We start from the raw sequence: 19,769 nt of genomic DNA, 5'->3' as shown, positions 1-19,769 counted from the left end.
AAGGTGTGTACCAACACACCTGGATCTGAGACTTGCTTTGTCCCAAATGACCCTGAGCTCAGTGATCTCCTTTCCTTAGTATCATAAGATTAATAGCCTCTATGCCTCAAGATCTGGATGAAAGGTGGGCCTCCCAATTCTGGATTGTGGTTCATTCCATATATAGTCATGTTGACAAACAGAAATAGCCACTACATATTACACTACTATAATTCAGACAGTGGTGTCACACACCTTTGATCTCAGCTTGAGGAAGGCAGAGGCAGGAGGACCTCTGTGAGTTCGAGGTAAGCCTTGTCTATAGAGAAATTTCCAGGAATACACACAGAAACCTTGGATTTGAATTTCTTAATAACAAAGTGGTATGTTGCTTGATTAAAATCTCATTTAGTATATCTTATGTCTCATTTTATTTTTCCAGGCAAGTTGAGGGGGACTGGGGAAGGTAGTGGGGGGAGGAGTATAACATTTGAAATGGATATACAGAGACTGTCCAGTTAAAAAACAAAACCTACTTTCCTTAAATAGAATTGGGCTGGGAAATGGCTGGGTGTTTCAAAGCACTTACTGCTCTTCTAAGAAGACACAGTTTGAGTTCCTATCACTCATCTGGCTAACTCTAGTTCCAAGGGAAATAATTCTCTTTTGTAGACACACACAAAACACGCACACAAAAATACTTAGACACAGGAAAAATAATTACATTCCAGATATAATCAAGTTGACAAACAAAAATAGCCATTATGCATTTCAAAGTGTATACTGAATATCAAACATTGCTCCTCCACAGTAGTCACAAAAACCATGAAATATGTTGGTGTGACTCTAACTAAGCAAGTGAAGGACCTGTATGACAAGAACTTCAAACCTCTAAAGAAGGAAATTGAGGAAGATCTCAGAAAATCGAAAGACCTCCCATGCTTGTGGATTGGAAGAATCCAGATTTTAAAAATGGCCATCCTACCAAAAGCAGTCTACAGATTCAATGCAATCCCCATCAAAATTCCAACCCAGTTCTTCACTGAGTTGGAAAGATCAATGTGCAATTTCATCTGGAATAAGAAAAGACCTAGAATATTGAAATCCATCTTCAACAACAAGAAAACATCTGCAGGAATCACTATCCCTGATCTCAAGCTATATTACAAGGCAATTGTGCTGAAAACTGCATGGTACTGGTACAGAAATAGGCAAGTGGATCAATGGAATAGAATAGAAGATCCAGAAATGAGCCTTCAAGTATATGGTCACCTGATTTTTGACAAAGGATCTGTAAACATTCAATGGAAAAAGGACAGCCTACAGAACAAATGGTGTTGGTCCAATTGGCACTCAGCATGCAGAAGAATGAAAGTAGACCATTTCTTATCTCCTTGTACAAAGCTCAAGTGTAAGTGGATCAAAGATCTCCACATTGAACCAGATACACTGAAACTATTAGATGAGAAAGTAGGGAAAACCTTAGAACACATAGGCACAGGAGAAAATTTTCTGAACAAAACACCAATGGCTCAAGCTCTAAGGTCAAAGATTAACAAATGGGATTTAATGAGATTGCAAAGTTTCTGTAAGGCTAAGTCATTGTCAAGAAAACAAAACGGCAGCCAACAGAATGGGAAAAGATCTTTACCAACTCCACATCAGATAGAGGCAAAATATCTAAAGTATACAAGGAACTCAAAAAGGTAGACACCAGAGAATCAAACAACCCTATCAAAACATGGGGTTCAGAGCTAAACAAAACGTTCTCAATTAAGGAATATAGTATGGCTGAGTAAGTGCTGGACATCCTTAGCCATCAGGGAAATGCAAATCAAAACAAACCTGAGATCCCACCTCACTCCAGTCAGATTGGCCAAGATTCAAAACTCAGATGCCAGCAGATGCTTGTGATGTTGTGGAGAAAGAGGAACACTTTTCGACTGTTGGTGGGGTTGTAAACTGATACAACCACTCTGGAAATCAGTCTGGCGATACCTTAGAAAATTGGACATTGTACTACCTGAAGATCCAGCTATTCCACTTCTGGGCATATACCCCAGAGACACTCCAATATACAACAAAGATACATGCACCACAATGTTCATAGCACCTCTATTTATAATAGCAGAAGCTGGAAAGAACCCAGATGTCCTTCAGAAGATGAATGGATACAAAAATTGTGGTACATTTACACAATGGAGTACTACTCAGCTATCAGAAACAATGACTTCACGAAATTCTTAAGTAAATGGCTGCATCTAGAGAATATCATCCTGAGTGAGATAACCCAGTCACAAAAGAACAGACATAATATGCAGTCACTGATAGTGGTATGCTTACCCCAGAGGCTCAGACTGTCCTGGAAACAATTTGAAGACTGTGTGAAGCTCAAGAAAACAAAACAAAACAAAACAAAAAAAAAACATTATACTCATTTTTTACACACCAAGAAAACGTTGACTAACTCTAGGTTACATCCTGTTTTACATGTACTTTTTGCTCATTGTAACTACTAAGACCTTAATGCAGAGTATCAAACCTTAAAAAAAAAATAGAAAAAAAACCCCAAGCACTGACAAATATGTATTTTTATACATTTATTCAATAATGTTTAAAATTTTTTTTAATCTTTGTTTTTTAAAATAAGGTTTAAAATAAATAGATAAATAAATAAATAAATAAGAAACAAAAAATTCTTTGGTGGACGTCTACACAACATCTATTATCATGTATTACTGTTCTTATCATCAATTCTTTTTTAAGAGGATAAAAAATAATGTTAAGATGTTTGACTAAATTTCTTAACATGGAGACATCATGATTTCTTACATTATACAGGACAGAACACCCTTTAATTGAAAAATTCCTCACAAGAACTACTGATGTTTATGCCATTTGTTAACCTGACACAATTTAGTGTCATCTAGGAAAAGGGCACAGCAAGGGATTTCTACATTGAATTAACCTGTGATATATCTGTGTGGGATTGTTTTACATTCTGTGGGAAGACCGTATGACTTTGCTCAGCACCATTTCCTAAACAAGGGGACCTGAGCTGTATGAGAATGTAGAAGTCAGTCTGAGCATGACAAACAAGCAATTCTCTCTTCTCTTCTGTGTTGCTATATGACAACTGCACTATGATTCTACCTTGACTTCCCTGTAATGATGGACTATAATCTGGAGTTTTAAAGTGAATAAACCCTTTCTTTCCAAAAAAAAAAAAAAAAAAAAAAAAAAGAAAGAAAGAAAAAAGAATATGGTGACTCCCCACTGGCTGGCTCATGCAAATGACATCAGGAAAGCAGGCATCATGCTGCATTCCAGCCCAGCCATTCTAGAAGTCATGGTAGACATCTCTTAAATCAAGCACTTGCAGCTTCCACCTCCTGTGGGTAAAACAGAAGGACATTTAGATGAGGAGACACAATATGTAATCTGCTTGATTCCTCAATTCGTCTTCCCTTAAGTCTATTCCTTGAACACATCTTCCAATTTTACTGTCTGACAAAAAGGCCTGGACTGACTCAATGTATATGGACTCTTTCTGCTCTCAGCTGTGCTAGACCCAATACTGGACTGATTCTTAGTTTCCGTTCTACAAGATACTGAGCCCTAAAATCAGAAGCCTCTAATTAATATTGGAACATCTACGGGGACCGTATTCACCAGTCCATCCACATATATTTATGCAGGTACCTTGGTCTAACTTACATAAGTCGATCCTTTTGTGCCACCAGCAACTCAAGGTCATTTAGCACAGCTTTCAGGAACTTTTGGCTGGAAGTTTCTACCAGAGCTCTCAGAGGAAGGCATAGGAAGGGCCAGGCTGCCACCATGTGCCTAAGGATGTTAAGTTGTTTGCTAGTGAATGCATCCTTGAACAGTGGTGGGAAGAGTTGCATGGGCAGGTCCTGCAGAGCAGAGATGGTCAAGGCTTCATCGTTCAGCAGGATTCTTCTTGCCAGCTGCTGGAGATTTGGTGGGTTTTCAAGTTCATCATGGCTTTAGTGTTTGCAGATGCTACAGAGATGCCCAAAGAATGAAAATTATTCTTCCAAATTTATTTTAGTCTGTTTCTTTAGATCCCTACACCCACTAATTAATTACATACACTAGGGAGGCTCCCAACTACTTGTCCAGTGACACTAAAAATATTTAGATTTCTGGTAACATGATATCTGTCTTTCTCATGACCACAGTTCCTTCAGGATTTTCCTACTATAAGGAAAGCACCTATTTCAAAAGATCTTTCCTGTAATTCTGCCCAGTCTGATCCAATGTTCCTTGTGAGTTCTACTCTACTCTCAAAGAGGAGACTCTCATATTATTATGACCCACTTATGGGAAACCACTATGCATTTCCTACCATCAATGGAGCAATGTATCCCGAAATAGGTACAAATTCTACTTCTATAAGCTTTAGAATTAGGAGCCATGATGAATCCTAACCTGTCCTTCAAGAGAGTGGATGCACTGAGGCCTGAGCAGCTTGCTACTGAAGGGTCTTTTCATTCTTTCCAGCACCTTTCCTTCCTCCTTCATCAGGTTTGGTGGGCCTGAACTATAGAGATCACTTTTTATTCACTACATTTTCCCTGCTCATGGAGTCCTCCCAGGCATTCCAATCTGCCCCGGGAACCCTGTATCCCCTTTCTACATGCAATCTCCTTCAACCCTCAGCAGGTGTGTGGATTACTACAATCTTCAAAAACAATAGGAGCTAAAAGGAAAAACAACACAGTCAAATAATGTAAACACATGGGTCTCTCAGAGACTGAACCATCATCAAAAGAATATGCAAAGACATGACCTAGGGCTCCCACACACATGTACCCTTGATGCAGCTTGGTTTCACATAGGCCCAAACAAATGGAGAAAGGGTCTATCCCCAAAGCAGTTCCCTCTAGGCACATAAGCAGGCACTTTGACTAGCCCCTTTTGGGTGGGTGTCACTCTCAACACTACTGATTGACCCAAGAATGCCAAAGGCTTATGTCCTTTAAAACAATATCATATTGATGTCAAAGATACAAATCTTGCTCTTGACTCTCAGTCAAAGGAAGATATCTTAGAAGGATCTAAGTCATGGATATCAATAATTTGAACTGAACCAGGCAGGGTCAAACACACCTTTAATCTCAGCAACTGAGAGACAGAGGCTCTCTGATCTTAGTGAGTTATGGCCAGCCTGATCTAGGACTGTGAGTTATGACCCCAGTTGATGGAGGAAAGCCATTGTCTGTGTTAGAATAAAATCAAAGCCCACCTTCATTTTCTGTGTGTTACATCTCCCCAGTATGTCCTCTTGAGTAAATTTTCTGTATCCATACACTTCACTTGGCATGACGTCCTCTTTTTTCTGGCTGAAAACTTAAATACAGATAGATCTCACTCAGTCTTTATCTCAAATATCTTTTAGTTTGTGACTTTATTGTTCTTGCCAGGGTTCACCTTCCTCTGCCTCTTAAGGGCTGTGGTTAAAGGCATGTGACACTGTGCCCTTATGTAGACTCAATTTCTTTGAAAATGTCATTTCCATGCTGATCCTAAAGCCCCTTCCCTACCACACCAACATAAGCTCGTTTATATTGGAGCTGTCATCTGTCCCTTAGGGATGCAATGGTGGTGTAATGACTTTCTGGAAGAGGTTCCCTGCATTTTTCTGAATTCCAGGAAGTCAATGCTATGCCCACTTCACTTGACTGTTAAGAGCACTCTGTCTATACTTGGAAAACAGACATTGCGTTAAAGCCAAACAGGACAGAATCGTAGACAAACATGTTTGTGTCTTTCTGTTTCAGAATTTATATGTTGATTCCAGTGTTAATTACTAAAGGAACCTGCCATACCACATAGCATAGATGTGAAGGGGAGACCAGCACTCACTTCTTGCCTGACTCTCTTCAGAATGTGTTACTTTACAGGCTTGCTATTCTAGGTTTGTGCTTCTGGGCAATACTGTTTCCTAGTCCCAAATGTCCTATCATTTTATGAATTGATCTCTAAGGACCCCAGAATAAGCCATCTCCTCAAAGACAAACTCTAGGTCAGTCTCCTGCTGGGAGAATAAACACAGTACTATGGCTATAGGGAGAACAGAGCTGAAGTATCACGCCCACAGAATTATGCTCCAGACCACGCCCTGGAGGAAAAAAGAAACAAATGCTTATCACTAGGCTGAAGGTCTGACTGATGTCCATTGACCTTGTTCTTGAACACATACACTTCAGAGAGAGTGACTTGGAGCAGTTTTGATGCCCCTAAATGCCTGAATGTGTCCACCTCTAGCTCAGTTATGGAGGAGGGGTCGGAACACCATCCCCTGGGTGAGGATATGGTGGCTTATTTCATTAGCCCTGTTTTTTCTTGACTCAAAAGATTCGTTCAATAATATTTTTTCTTTTAAAAAAATATAAGTGTATGTTGGTGTGGTTGTATGCATGTATATAGATGTGACCTCATGGCTAGAAGGGCATCAGATTCCCTGGGCTGAAGTTAAAGGTGATTATTACTATATGGGTGCCAGAATTCTATCTTAGGTCCTGTGAAAGTACAGCAAGTACTCTTAAACTATGGGCCATCTTTCAATTCCAATCTTGACTAATGTGTTTGGATTTGTAGCTAGATACAGTCTCACTGGGCAACTTTGGTGGTCCTGGAACTCATTATGTAATCCAGTTTGGATTGAACACAAAAGTCTGCATGCCTGTGTCTCCCAATACATGACCTCAACACAGCTTTTCTGTTCTTAGCAAACACTTCCCAGCTCTATCTGACCAGCATCAATTATCTCAGCAAAGCAATGTTTCACTTTAGTAGTTCTGGTATAGTATTTATCACAGGTGAATCTTAAGCCTCAGCAAAACAGAACCAGGGAATCTCAATTCAAAATGGTCGAGAACCATGATATTTCACTTTTTATATTTCATTCTTTATATTTCTTTCTAATTTTTCATAAGCTAGGCCTCCAACATCCATGCTGCATTTATCCTTTAATAACTTAAGTTTCCGGAACTTCCCAGTGAGCTCTTAACACTCAATAGCTTTTCTAGCTAAATGTTCCAAGGTTTTTCCAAAATCCTCCCAGACAAATGGTCAGGTCTACCTCAGCAATATCCCATTATGCTAGTAATAACTTGTCATAGTTAGGGGTTCTATTACTGTGAGGAAATGTGGGGACCCCTAAGGAAGTTAGGGATGAAAGGATTTCTTCAGCTTACACTTCCAGGCTGCTGTTCATCACAAAAGGAAATCAGAACAGGAACTCAAACAGGACAGGAATCTGGAAGCAGGACCTGATGCAGAGACCATGGAGGAAGGGTGCTACCCAGCTAGCTATTAATGGGTTGTTCATCCTGCTTTCTTATAGAAGCCAGGGCTACTCGCCTAGGAATATTATGACCTACACTGATCTGGGCACTTCCAAATTGATAAATAACAGGGAAATTCTTTACAGCTGAATCTCATGGAGACATGTACCAACTGAGCCTCCTCCCTCTGTGATGACTTCATTTTGTGTCAAGTTGACAGAGAAACCCATCCCGTCCAGCATCCTACATCTTACATAGATATTGGACCCTTTCCCCATGCCTGTAGGAAGAAGCAGTAAGACTCCTCCAGCTGTTTCTTATGTCCCCTCAGTAGGCTTGCACCGGAGGAAGTCCTTTCCCACATGAATTGAAATGTTACTGGCCTGGATCACGTTCCACACTTCATAGATAAAAAACAAACCAAAGCTCAGGTACCCCTGAAGAGTGTTTTTCAACACTAATGTGATTTCTAGAGGTCCTGAGGGTTTAGGCCATATGCTTCCCTCCTAGACATTCCTTTCTGCAAAACACATTTTATCTCTTGTCCAGATGAGAAAGTCATATGCACGCATTTTCCTTGATAAACAATCCATAATCAGTTTGGAACCAGTATGTGTCTCTTTCATCATGAACCATTGTGGGGAGCATAGAGATAGCCTTTGCCTACAGAGCCTAAGCTTCCAGCAGAAGGCCCCTCTGTGCTCCCAGACAACCACTGGGAAAAGATAAAGACTTTTACTTACCAACTTACACACACACAAACACACACACACACACACACACACTCACACACACACACACACACACACACACACACACACACACAAACACACACAGCACCTTGTCCCAGGCTTGTCCTCAGCCCAAAGGACCACTCAGTTCTTAAATCTCTGTACGCAGTGGCAATTGAATGTGGAGGTGCCCCGTGGACCCCCAACCTGTCGTTATATAGATTCCAGCAGCAACTGGTAAGATGAGAACTCCAACTTCTGTCTTCCATGTCTTACACTGCATTTTCCCATGCCTTGACCACTGGCGATCTGCTCCAATCTAATCCACAGAAGCAGCACAAGGTGAATGCATTCTAATGTTCTGCATTTAGTTTGCCCAGAACTCCAGAGGTAAGGGAAACAATGATCAACAATTCCCTACTTCAAAAATGTCACAACGAACCAGGAAACAAACAAACACAACAACAAAATAATCAGAATATGAAAGATGGGAGACTGGCTAGGCTTGGTAAGATGGACCAACCCGATAGGGGATTGAATGGCTTGATCAGTACACTGCTTTCAAGGTTTTAACCCTCGCAATGACATGCGGTCTGTCCAGGTTCAAAGCCTCAGAGTGTCTTGTGCAGCCATATTGAACCTTATATTCAACCTTTTCTCACACATTCCCTTATAACCCCTCCTTTCAGCAACAAGCTCTCACTTGGTGGGATGATGAAGTCTCTCCCCACTTAATATTATTTTGACAGTTACGTCTTTAAATTGATTGAATGAGATTTCTAAGGGGGTGGATGTTTAAAATCAGAGATTCTGGTTAAGTCTCACACCCTCCAAGATATTTTTTCTCAAACTGAGCTCTGCAATCTTATCATATTAATTTATTGCTTTGAAAGGTTTTTGGTGTGTTTGAAAAAGGGTATTTCCTGTGTAAATATGGCTGTCCTGGATGGAACACACCATAAGATCTGTATTAGGTAAACTCATTATGACCCCCACCCCATCAGCTTTCTATGTAACTTAACTATTATGTGGACTTGAGCCATAACCCCTGGCTTCTCTTCTGCTCTCCTGGCCCATACTGCATCATGGAGACTGACTGTGCTGATCAGAAAGGGCCTTCTAGTGAAGCAGAGGGAGTTAGGAAACATGAATGACATCAAGGACACAGTTATATATCTGGGATTGCTCAGATTGCTGAGCAGCACAAATACACAGCAGACAGGCTTTGTACTGGTTCCTAACCAGAGTTTGATACACCAGGACCTGTCACAGTAACAGCAACAGAGCCCCAGAGGAGCTGCCAATCAGAGGTCTGGAATTCTGGAGTCCGGAGCAGAGTCATAGTTTAGCCTGACCACCTGTGGGTCTGAGAGTTCTACCAAGTTGATCTGCATCTTCAGTCAGTGAGCACATGAGACATGACACAGTCCACCCTCTGAAATCTCACAGCATGGCATGTTGCCTGAGGTGTCTCACAGAAACGTCTCCATGCTTCCTCAGATGGGCAGATTAAATAAACGTCTGTTGTTGAGCCAGCCTGGGCATTGTACACGGGAGGCAAAAGCAGGAGTGTTGCAAGCCCATGGCCAGCCCTGTGGACAAAGTTGATTATATGGTCTCTGGGCTGTTTTGTATTTTAAAGAAAACAAATCAGACCAGACCAGGCATGTTGACCTACATTTATCGTTCCAGCACCAGGAGGCAAGAGCAGCTGGGTTCCTCTGATAGTGGCCATCCTGGGTTACCTAGGGAGTTATTAGGCTATCAGTATAAGAAGTCAGACCAAACCGGGAATAAAATCAGTATATTAATGATTAATTTAATTATGATTAAGCAGGATTTAGTTGGAACATTACTTTATCCACAGCGCCAGGGAGGCAGAGATTCCAGGCAGATGTTCAGAGCTAGTTACACAAGCAAGAGCTACACAAAAAAAAAAAAAAAAAAACCCTGTCTTGGAAAATTAAAAGATATTATTTTATTTTACCTTGTCATGGTAATACATTAAGAAATAGTTCAGGTAATGCCCGATTGTTCTTCAGGTGCAAACTCTTAAGAATTTCTTTGGGGTGATATAAAAATGAATAAACAATAGCACACATTTAATTTTAGTTTTGAGATGCATATGGTTATGCAAAGAATACATCCAGGTGGATGCACGAGGGTCAGCAGTGCCTCGAAGGTCCTGCTGATCTAAAACTGCAGGGTCTTCAAGACACAGTCCAACAACAGGATGGCTGAAGCAGAACAAAGAGGACAAACAACAAAAAAATAAGGGATGAGCATCCTTCTTTTTCATCATCTTTCTTTTTAATGACATGTAGGCTGGCCTTGGAGTTCTCCTAGTCTTCCTTCCACTTATAGATTGATGGGATCTCTGACAGATACAGTCAAATCCACTTTGTAGGCCACCTGATTGTAGCAGCTTATTCTTCAGAGCTCTCTCTCTCTCTCTCTCTCTCTCTCTCTCTCTCTCTCTCTCTCTCTCTCCTCCCCTCTCTCTCTTTCTCTCTCTCTCCCCCTTCCTCCCATCTCAGTTTCTCCCCCTCCCATATGATTCTCCAAGCTCAGCATCCAAGCAGGTATGACTTTGGCTTTGTCAAATTCCAGAATCTTCAACTTCCTACAACACCAATGAATGGAATCTTTTCTGTTGAACCCACTGCAACAAGTATGTGGCATACCCATCATGTCTGTCACCCAAGAGTTGGAGTTGAGTTGTGACATTCAATTTTTTCTTCCACCCACTGTCAGGACAGTTCTCCAATGGCGGCTTCTATGAAATCTGGTAAGCCTTCTCTTCCATGGGCTCCAGGCCATATCCCATACACCATCTGGTGTTCATCCCTCCAGTTGATCTCTCTGAGTGTACACCCACGGTGGGAGAAAGAAGTATAGTTCTCAGAAGGGAAGAGAAGACACGTCTTACAGTCTGATGCTCTTCCACCTCTCATACTTCAGCAGTTTCTTTAAAACATTACTTTTTCCTGAGCCAAGAACCAAACCCCAAGACTCAAGCTGAGTAAATGAAGCTTGAGTTCTTCAAGCTAGAAAGCTACGTAGAGTGGGAAACAGACACTAAGTTCAGTAAACCATCAGTAGCCATTTGCATGGTCTGTGAGTCTTTATAAAGTATCCAGAGAGAAGAGACTATTAGGTCATACAATACTTCATATGGTGGAGGAAGGAAATCACAGGCTCACTGTCATGATGGGTTATTTCTACTGCACCTGATCAACTGGCCTGCTGTCTGCAGAAATTAATGGTAGATGCCAAACCCACAAAATTAAGAAAAAAAAAAGCAGAAAATTTAATTTCAAGTGATATTCAGATTTTTCATCTGAATACTTCCTTAAAAAAGGATAGAATTTTCCTAAAATTTTGAACCCATCCTGAGTTTCATTTCTTTTTAATTGAATTTTTATTTTATTTTTATCTTTTTATTGGTATATTGATGCTGTCATAAAACCCACCAGAAGAGGATCCCATTACAGATGGCTGTGAGCCACCATGTGATTGCTGGAACTTGATCTCAGGACCTATGGAAGACCAGTCATTGTTCTTAACTACTGAGCCATCCCTCCAGCTCACCTATCCTGGGTTCCTTGAAAGGAATAGACCACATATCAATCAGCAGATGAACATGCCTTCTTTTGACTTTATTTTTACTTTAAGCTTCTTTAGACAAGATCTTCCATGGCTGAATAGAAGCCTGCTATATAAAGTAGGCTGGCATCAGACTTAAAGCCCATCCAGCCTGCGGGTTCCTGTTGCTCTCAAGGGTGGGTATGGGAAGAGAGGAGAAAGCAAATTATGAATGATATACAAAGTCTATTAAACACACACATATTTTATATATGTAAATATGCATTTACACTCAAACACACACACACACACACACACACACACACACACACACACACACACACACAGGTTATTTCCTGCAAGTCTGAGGACACCCTGAATTCTATGAAGATAAGAGACTAGGAATCAGTGACAGATACAAATACCATTTGTTTGTAGGTCTTTTGTGTTTGTTTGCTTGTTTTGCCTTATTTACTAAGTTATGAGTCTATTTATTTATTTAATGTGCACGAGTACATGTCCCTGTCTTCAGACACAGATGAGGAGGGAATAAGGCACCGTTACAGATGGTTCTGAGCTACCATGTAGTTACTGGAAATAGAACACCGTTCCCTTGGAAGATCTCTTAGTGCTCTTAACCAGTGAGCCATCTCTCCAGCCCCTTGCTTTGCTTTGTTTTAAAGACACATATCAAACCTGGCTGTTATGACAGTCACAGCCTCCCTCTGCCTCCCTGTTGCTGAGATTAAAAGCACATCAAATTATGCCAGGCTTAAATTCAGTAGTGAAAGCACTTGAGAATCTCACATCTGACATTGCAGCTCAGACTGCCTTAAAGTCAAGGTCACCTTGACATTCTCAGTGAGACTGTCTCAAAAGACAAAAACAAATCTAAATAATACAAAAAAAATTTCACAGGAATCACAGTGCCCATCCAATAATTAGAGGTAATTGAGAACACACTTGGACATTCTGGTTAAACAGCCCACAGGTGGCAGAGGTAGGACAATCTCTGAGTTTCAGTCCAGACAATCTCTTTCTTTTTTTAATTACATTCCAGCCATTGCCCCCCTCTCACAGTTCCTCATCCAATCCCCCCTCTGCTTTGCCTCCAAAGGGTGCCTCCCTTCCACTCCAACACCCCTCCATCTCACCTACTCTAGGGCTTCAAGACCCTCCAGGATTAGGAGCATCTTCTCCCACTAAAGTCAGACTAGGCATTCCTCGGCTACATGTGTGTTGGGGGCTTTGGAGCAGTCTGTGTATATTGCCTGGTTTTGGGGCTCAGTCTCTGTGAGCTCCTGGGTTTCCAGGCTCACAGAGACTGGTTTTGTAACTATGGCATTGCCCTCCCCTTCATCTTCTTTATTCCTTCCTTTAACTCAACCTAAGAAGAATCTCGAATGGCTGAAAAGCACTTAAAAACAGTTAAAGTCATTAGTCATCAGGGAAATGCTAACCACGATGAACTCGAGATTCTTCTACCTTACAACAAACAGAATGGGTAAGATCAGAAACTCAAGTGACTGCACATGTTGGTGAGGATGTGGAAAAAGAGGGGCAGTCTTTCATCGCTGGTGGGATTAAAAACTAGTGCAACCGCTCTGTTATACAATCTTGTAGATCCTCAGCAAATTGAAAACCCTCCGACCTGATGAGCCAGCTATTCTACACCTGGGCCTTTACCCAGAAGATTCCCCACCATGACACAAGCACACGCTCCACTATGTTCATAGCAGTCGAATTTGTAATAGCCAGAGATGGAAACAACCCAGATACAGCAGAATACATACAGAAGATGAAGTTCCTTTACACAACGGAAGATATTCAGCTATTAGAAAATGAGGACATCATGAATTTTGGAGGCAAATGGATAGAACTAGAAAATACTATCCTGAGTGAGGTAACCCAGATCCAAAACAACATGCATGGCCTGTACTAACTGAAGAGTGGATATAAGGCAAAAATACAGAATATCTAGGATACAGCCCAGACAATCTTATGGAGACAGAACTCATCACATAAAAGAACCCACCAAGTAATACATTATAAGAACAAAATAAGGAAGGACAAGGCTAGACTAGGTTGCATGAGATGAGGTATTCTTATGGAGCTGAGGGACTTTCTTGATCTTGGACACTGCTAACAGATCACCATAACGAGCCCTGAAAAGGCTGTGATTCCAAGCTACAAGAAACAGATAGTTCTGCAGTCTGCTATGACCCTTTGCGTACCTTCCAGATGACCCTTCCATTTGTAGCCACACCCTCCCAGCCCAAACCAACCTCTAATGAAAAAACTGAGTTTCTAATCACTTTTTTATTTTCAGATTTGAATGGTGTAGGTAAATTGGATCAGATCCATACACAGGAAGATTCTTAGGCAAAATCCGGGTTCACAAAAGTTTCTTAAAGCCAAATTTTTGTGACTGATGCCTTTATTCACAGTAGTTTCAAAGCAGAGTTAGGTAGATCTCTCAGTTCAAGAATACTGTTGTGTACAAGCATAGGACACTTGTCTCAATCTCAATTTGACTATATATTGGCATCAACCCCAGGGCATGACCTTCTATTTTCTGCCTGAACACCTCAACTCATTGTAGTCTAAAGCCTGTGGGTATCACCATGGGAACGATTCAGCCTATGGCTAGAAACTAAAGCAGTAGCTTAGTGGGCCAAAATGGATGTTGGGAAGTCACTTGCACTCAGTCAGACCCAGTCCCCTCACACTGATTCCTACATTTCCTCCATCTGCTGCAGCTCTTCATAGAACATGAGATTGAAGGGGCAGAGCCAGGAGTTCTTACTCTTTTCTCCTGTAGAGCATTTCCAAAAATTCACATGGTTTGGATTCCTTTTTCTTTGATTTGACACTGGGTCTGACCACATCGCCCAGGTTGCTCTTAACGTCTAGAGCATCCTGTCTCCATGTGTAAAGTCCGCAGCTACACCCCAAGAAGCAGAAAGAGGAGAAAGAAGCGAAGGGAAAGTGATGTAAGCAGAAGAATTCACTGGCATGTCTATCTCACATTCCCAGTCTTTCTTTTTTTATTTGTTTTTCTTTTATATGTTTTTCATATTTATTGGATACTCCCTGTATTTACATTTCAAAAGTTATACCCTTCCCCAACACTTCCCTCCTTCCTCCCCTCAACTTGCTTCTTCCAGGAAGGTGCTCCCTCTCCCAATCACCTTCTCCACCTCAGTGCCTTGGCTGATTGATGATGTTGCTCTTCCATGAGGGTGCAAATCTTTCAGCTCTTTCAGCCCTTTCTCTAGCACTTTCACTGGGGTCCCTGTGTGGAATCTGATGTTTATCTGCAAGCATCCCCATCTGTGTCTATATGGCACTTGGGGAGCCTCTGAGTACACATCCATATCTGGTTCCTGCCAGTCAATACTGCTTGGCATCAGCAATATTGCTTGAGTTTTGTGTCTGCATATGGGGTGATTCTCCAAGGGAGGAAGTCTCTGTAGATCTTTTGTACAATCCCTGCTCCTCTATTTGACCTTATTGGCCCCAGTTTTGTTCTTCCTTCTTTGAAGGACTGAGCGTTCCATATTATGGCCTTTTTTTCTTTTAGAGCTTCACAAGTTCTGTGGTTTCTTGGGTATTGTGAGGCTTTTTTGGGGGGTAGTATCAACTGATAAGTGAGTACATACCCTGACTGTTCTTTTGTGGCTGGGTTACATCTATCAGGATGATAGCTTCAATTTCCACCCATTTGTCTAGTAATTTCATGAACTCATTGTTTTTAATAGCTGAGTAGTACTCCATTGTGTATGTGTACCATAAGTTCTGAATCCATTCCTTACTGGAAATCAAACACTGCACCTCAATGAGTAGCAAGCATTCTTAAACACTGGATCTTGACTCAAAAAGAACATATATGCAATTCAGATTGTGCCCTTTGAAGCATACAAGTGTAAATCTCTGCAATAAAATAACAATTAGGTATTTTTGTATTCTGCCAGGTCTAGGAGAAGGATGGGGCAGAGATGAGATGACCCAATATGATGGGCCAGGAAGGAACAATAAAAAATTATGAATTCAGAGATTCAGTATAAAATGCACGTTCTCATTCAAAACCAGTTTTATTGGAACCTATAGGAAATTATGATGCTAACTGGTTACAGAAGGTAACAATATCAGACTTCCGTGCCTCCCCAATAAAGGAGAGGAAGAGAACCTCAGCCTCTGGGAGCCTGGAGGTACAGCTTTCCCCTGCCTGGACATGGCGATCTGTTACCAGTGTCCAGAAGAACTAAGTCCCTCAGCTCCACCAGGATACCACACCTCATGTAACCTGCTCCAGCCTTGACCTCTTGAAATTTTGGTTATATGATTTGTACTTGGTGGTTTTTGTTTAAAATGGGTTTTTTTTTTTTTTTTTCTAAGTAAGACTGCCTGCTCTGAAACCTAAGCAATTTTTATTATTTGGCTACTAACCACTTACCAATTAGTACATATAATGCATGTCATTTTTGGTTTGTATTACCTCAATCAGGATAATATGTTTTTTTTTAAGGAATACAGTTTTGCAATTATTATTATGGAAAGTTTCAACCATATACAAAAGTATAGAGAATAATGAATTCTCAGACATCTATCACACAGCTTCAACAATTATCATGTCAGAGTCGATCTTGCCTCATCTATGGACAAACTTATACCACCCTGATTATACTGAAGCAAATAAACAGTAGCATCTGTGTAAATTTTCAGTACAGTTTTCTTAAAGATAAAGGTTCCTTTAGAAAGCAAATCCACAGTACAAATCACAAGCAGACACTCCAGTAAATTATAATGTGTGGTTTTATTTTAAAATCTGTAAGATGTGGGGACACAATACATTTCACTGGTACCATGAGGAAGAGTGTGAACACTAAATGGGAGTGCGAGCCTTTCCCAATACAGTGGTTTATAATGAAAGAGCGAAACAAAACAAACAGCCGAATCAGAACCTCTTTGGAACCCTTTGGAGAAGCTGTGCAAGAAGCTGACATCACACCCACCCTGTGACAAAACTCTGCAATATGTCCCTGTCCTTGGCATAAAGTTATCCTTCTGGCAAGAGTTGAGCTGAGCTCCCTCATTTAAATGGTTCGTTTTGTGTTTTCCTTTACAGAGGTCTCTTCCCCTCGAAGTCTTTCCAAGGGACACCGATGTAGCACTCTCACGCCTCTGCACAAACATGCAGAGAGCTTGGTACTGGGGAACCAGCTGAAGGTACTAGGGAAGGCACGGGAACCGCAGCCAAATGAAACAGGGAGCGAGGCAAAAGACACTTAGGCAAATAAATGGCCCAATTAGCTTGGAAAACTGCCAATATAGCCGTTTTTCTTCATGCCCACCATCAAATACAGAATATTGAATCAGTAAATCCAAAGGCAGCGGATATTCTACTGGCACCAGATTGGAAGGGAAATGTTTATCCACAAAGAGACTACAAAATACTAATAGCATCAAAGATCTCCAGTGATGCCAACCGTATTTCAAGTAGTGTGTTGGATGCAGAATATGCAGAGTAAGGAAAAACAGTCGTTGCTCTCAAAGGTCTAATGAAGAAGGCAGACACATCCGAAAAGCGCAACGAAGGCTGTAGGTGCTGAATTAAGTCTGTTCACACACAAGAGTACAACAACCAGAGCAGAAACATTTTTTGGCAAGATAGACAGAGGAGTGTTCCAAGATGTAGGAGGAAAACCAGATGAGTGGTCTCCTTGGGAACCTCAGAGGTGCTCAGGTGAACTTGACAATACCTCTGAATACTGGGTTCACATCAAGGATGACTTGAGTGTGACCTTGAGCTTGTCTCTGTCCACTAGGGCTCGCTCTCTGGCGGGGACCTGGCCGCCTAGTTCCCATTAGTAGGGGAGCCGCCCAGCTTCAGTTTCTCCAGGTACTGGGCATGCGCGGGCCTGTGGCACTGCAGGACCTTGATGGCATCTTCAATCTTGAACCACTGGCGCTTTCTGCGGATGCTGACCGAGTCTTCCCAATCCTCCAGCAGCTCGGTGACGGTGAGCACGAACACGTAGGTCCGGTGCTTGCGGTCCTGGTTCTGCTCGAAGACGCCCAGCAAGCGGCCCAACTTGCCCTTGACTCCCGCCTCCTCGTACACCTCGCGCACCGCCGCGCAGTCGGGCTCCTCCTCGGGCTCCACGCCCCCTCCGGGCACGATCCAGCGGTCGGGGTAGCGGCTGCTGCTCACCAGCAGCACCTCCTCTTCGCGCTCGCTGCGGAGGCACAGGCACGCTGCGCGTTTCCTGTAGCCCTCGGGGTCGTAGGTCCGCGTCTGGTTCGGCTTCCACTTCATCCTCTGCTTCGCCAAAGACACAGCCTCTGAGGTCGCTTACAGCTGCCTAGGGAGCAGCCAAGGAGCTCCTGCTGGCAGGGATGGGGCCTGGAGATGCTGGAGGGGAGCAGAGCAGAGTCAGGATAATCTTTTCTAGTACCATCATTTGCCTGTAAAATTCCTCATGTTTTTATTTATTCTTACCTGTATTATTTTATTTTGTTAATAAACTACATTTGTTTGAGTACTATCTGGGTTGTTTCCCGCTCCTGATTATTACAAATCAGGTGGCTATGAAAATAGTGACTTTGGTGGGGAATATTCAGGGTATATGCCCAGGAGTGAAATAGCTGGCTCGTTTGGTTGATGTGTTTGTTTCTAACATCCAGGAACAACCAAATGGTTTTCCAGAGTGTTGGCACCAATTGCCAATTTCACCTATTTCTTTACATCCTCCCCAGCATGTGCAGTTATTGGAGTTTTGGATCTCAGCCATTCTTAATTTTGTGAGTTGAAATCTCCAGGTCATTTTGATTCACATTTCCCAGAAGACTAAGGACGTTGAAATTTTCCTTAAGTGTTTCTTTGTCATTAGAGATTATTCTAACAATGAAGTAAAGGGAGGACTGAAGGGCTAAAGAGGAGGGTGACCCCATAGTAATTCCTCCAGTCTCAACGAACCTAGAGTCTAGAGAGCTTCCAGAAACTGAGCCACCCTACCTGTCAGGTGAACATGCTTGTCCAAATCCCCCAGTACCTAGCATAAGAGTTTCAATGTGTAAAACTGACTCAAGATTTCCTAGAGATTAGAGGAAAATGCCATGCAGCAGAAATTGGAGGTGCGTTTTGTATTATTCAGGGTTTTCTGGCCTCACAGAACTTATTGGCAGTCTCTATATAGTGAAGAATTTGTTGGTGACTTACAGTCTGGAGTCCAACTCCCCGATAATGCTCGTCAGCAGCTGTGAAACCCAAGGATGTAGCAGATGCTCAGTACCACAAGGCAAGCAGGCAAAGAGAGACAGCCTTCCTTCTTGTAAGGTCCTTATATAGGTCTCCGACTGAGGTGTGTCCCAGATTAAAGGTGTGTACCACCACACTTGGATCTGAGACTTGCTTTGTTCCAAATGACCCTGAGCTCAGTGATCTCCTTGCCTTAGTGTCCTAAGACTAATAGCCTCTATGCCTCAAGATCTGGATCAAAGGTGGGTCTCCCAATTCTGGATTGTGGTTCATTCCAGATATAGTCATGTTTGCAAACAGAAATAGCCACTAAGCATTACACTACTACAATTCAGGCAGTGGTGGCACACACGTTTGATCTCAGCTTGTGGCAGGCAGAGCAAGGAGGATCATCAGACACACCAGAAGAGGGCCTCGGATCTCATTACAGATGGCTGTGAGCCACCATGTGGTTGCTGGGACTTGAAGTCAGGACCTCTGGAAGACCAGTCAGTGCTCTCAACCTATGAGCCTCTCTTAACTACTGAGCCATCTCTCCAGCTCACCTATCCTGGGTTCCTTGAAAGGATTAGACCACATATCAATCAGCAGATGAACATGCCTTCTTTTGACTTTATTTTTACTTTAAGCTTCTTTAGACAGGATCTTCCATGGCTGAATTGAAGCCTGCTATATAAAGTAGGCTGGCATCAGATTTAAAGCCCATCCAGCCTGCGGGTTCCTGTTGCTCTCAAGGGTGGGTATGAAAGGAGAGGAGAAAGCAAACTATGAATGAGATACAAAGTCTATTAAACACACACATATTTTATATATGTAAATATGCATTTACACTCAAACACACACACACACACACACACACACACACACACACACACACAGGTTATTTCCTGCAAGTCT

General features: G+C 42.0%; 1 protein-coding gene across 1 annotated transcript; it reads right to left on the bottom strand.

Moving 5' to 3' along the window:
- Positions 1 to 17,468: 17,468 nt before the first annotated feature.
- Positions 17,469 to 17,930, bottom strand: LOC308424394 (diphosphoinositol polyphosphate phosphohydrolase 3-alpha-like; the record flags this gene model as incomplete). Its single annotated transcript, XM_080921297.1, has 1 exon — positions 17,469 to 17,930. One exon carries the CDS (start codon positions 17,928 to 17,930, stop codon positions 17,469 to 17,471), a length of 462 nt encoding a protein of 153 aa, XP_080777423.1.
- Between the last annotated feature and the right edge of the window lie 1,839 nt (positions 17,931 to 19,769).

This window comes from Micromys minutus (assembly GCF_963924665.1).
Source record: "Micromys minutus genome assembly, chromosome: 9".
NCBI classification, from domain to species: Eukaryota; Metazoa; Chordata; class Mammalia; order Rodentia; family Muridae; genus Micromys; species Micromys minutus.
The sequence above is the reverse complement of the archived record's forward strand: the minus strand, read 5'-3'. Positions and strand labels throughout refer to the sequence as shown.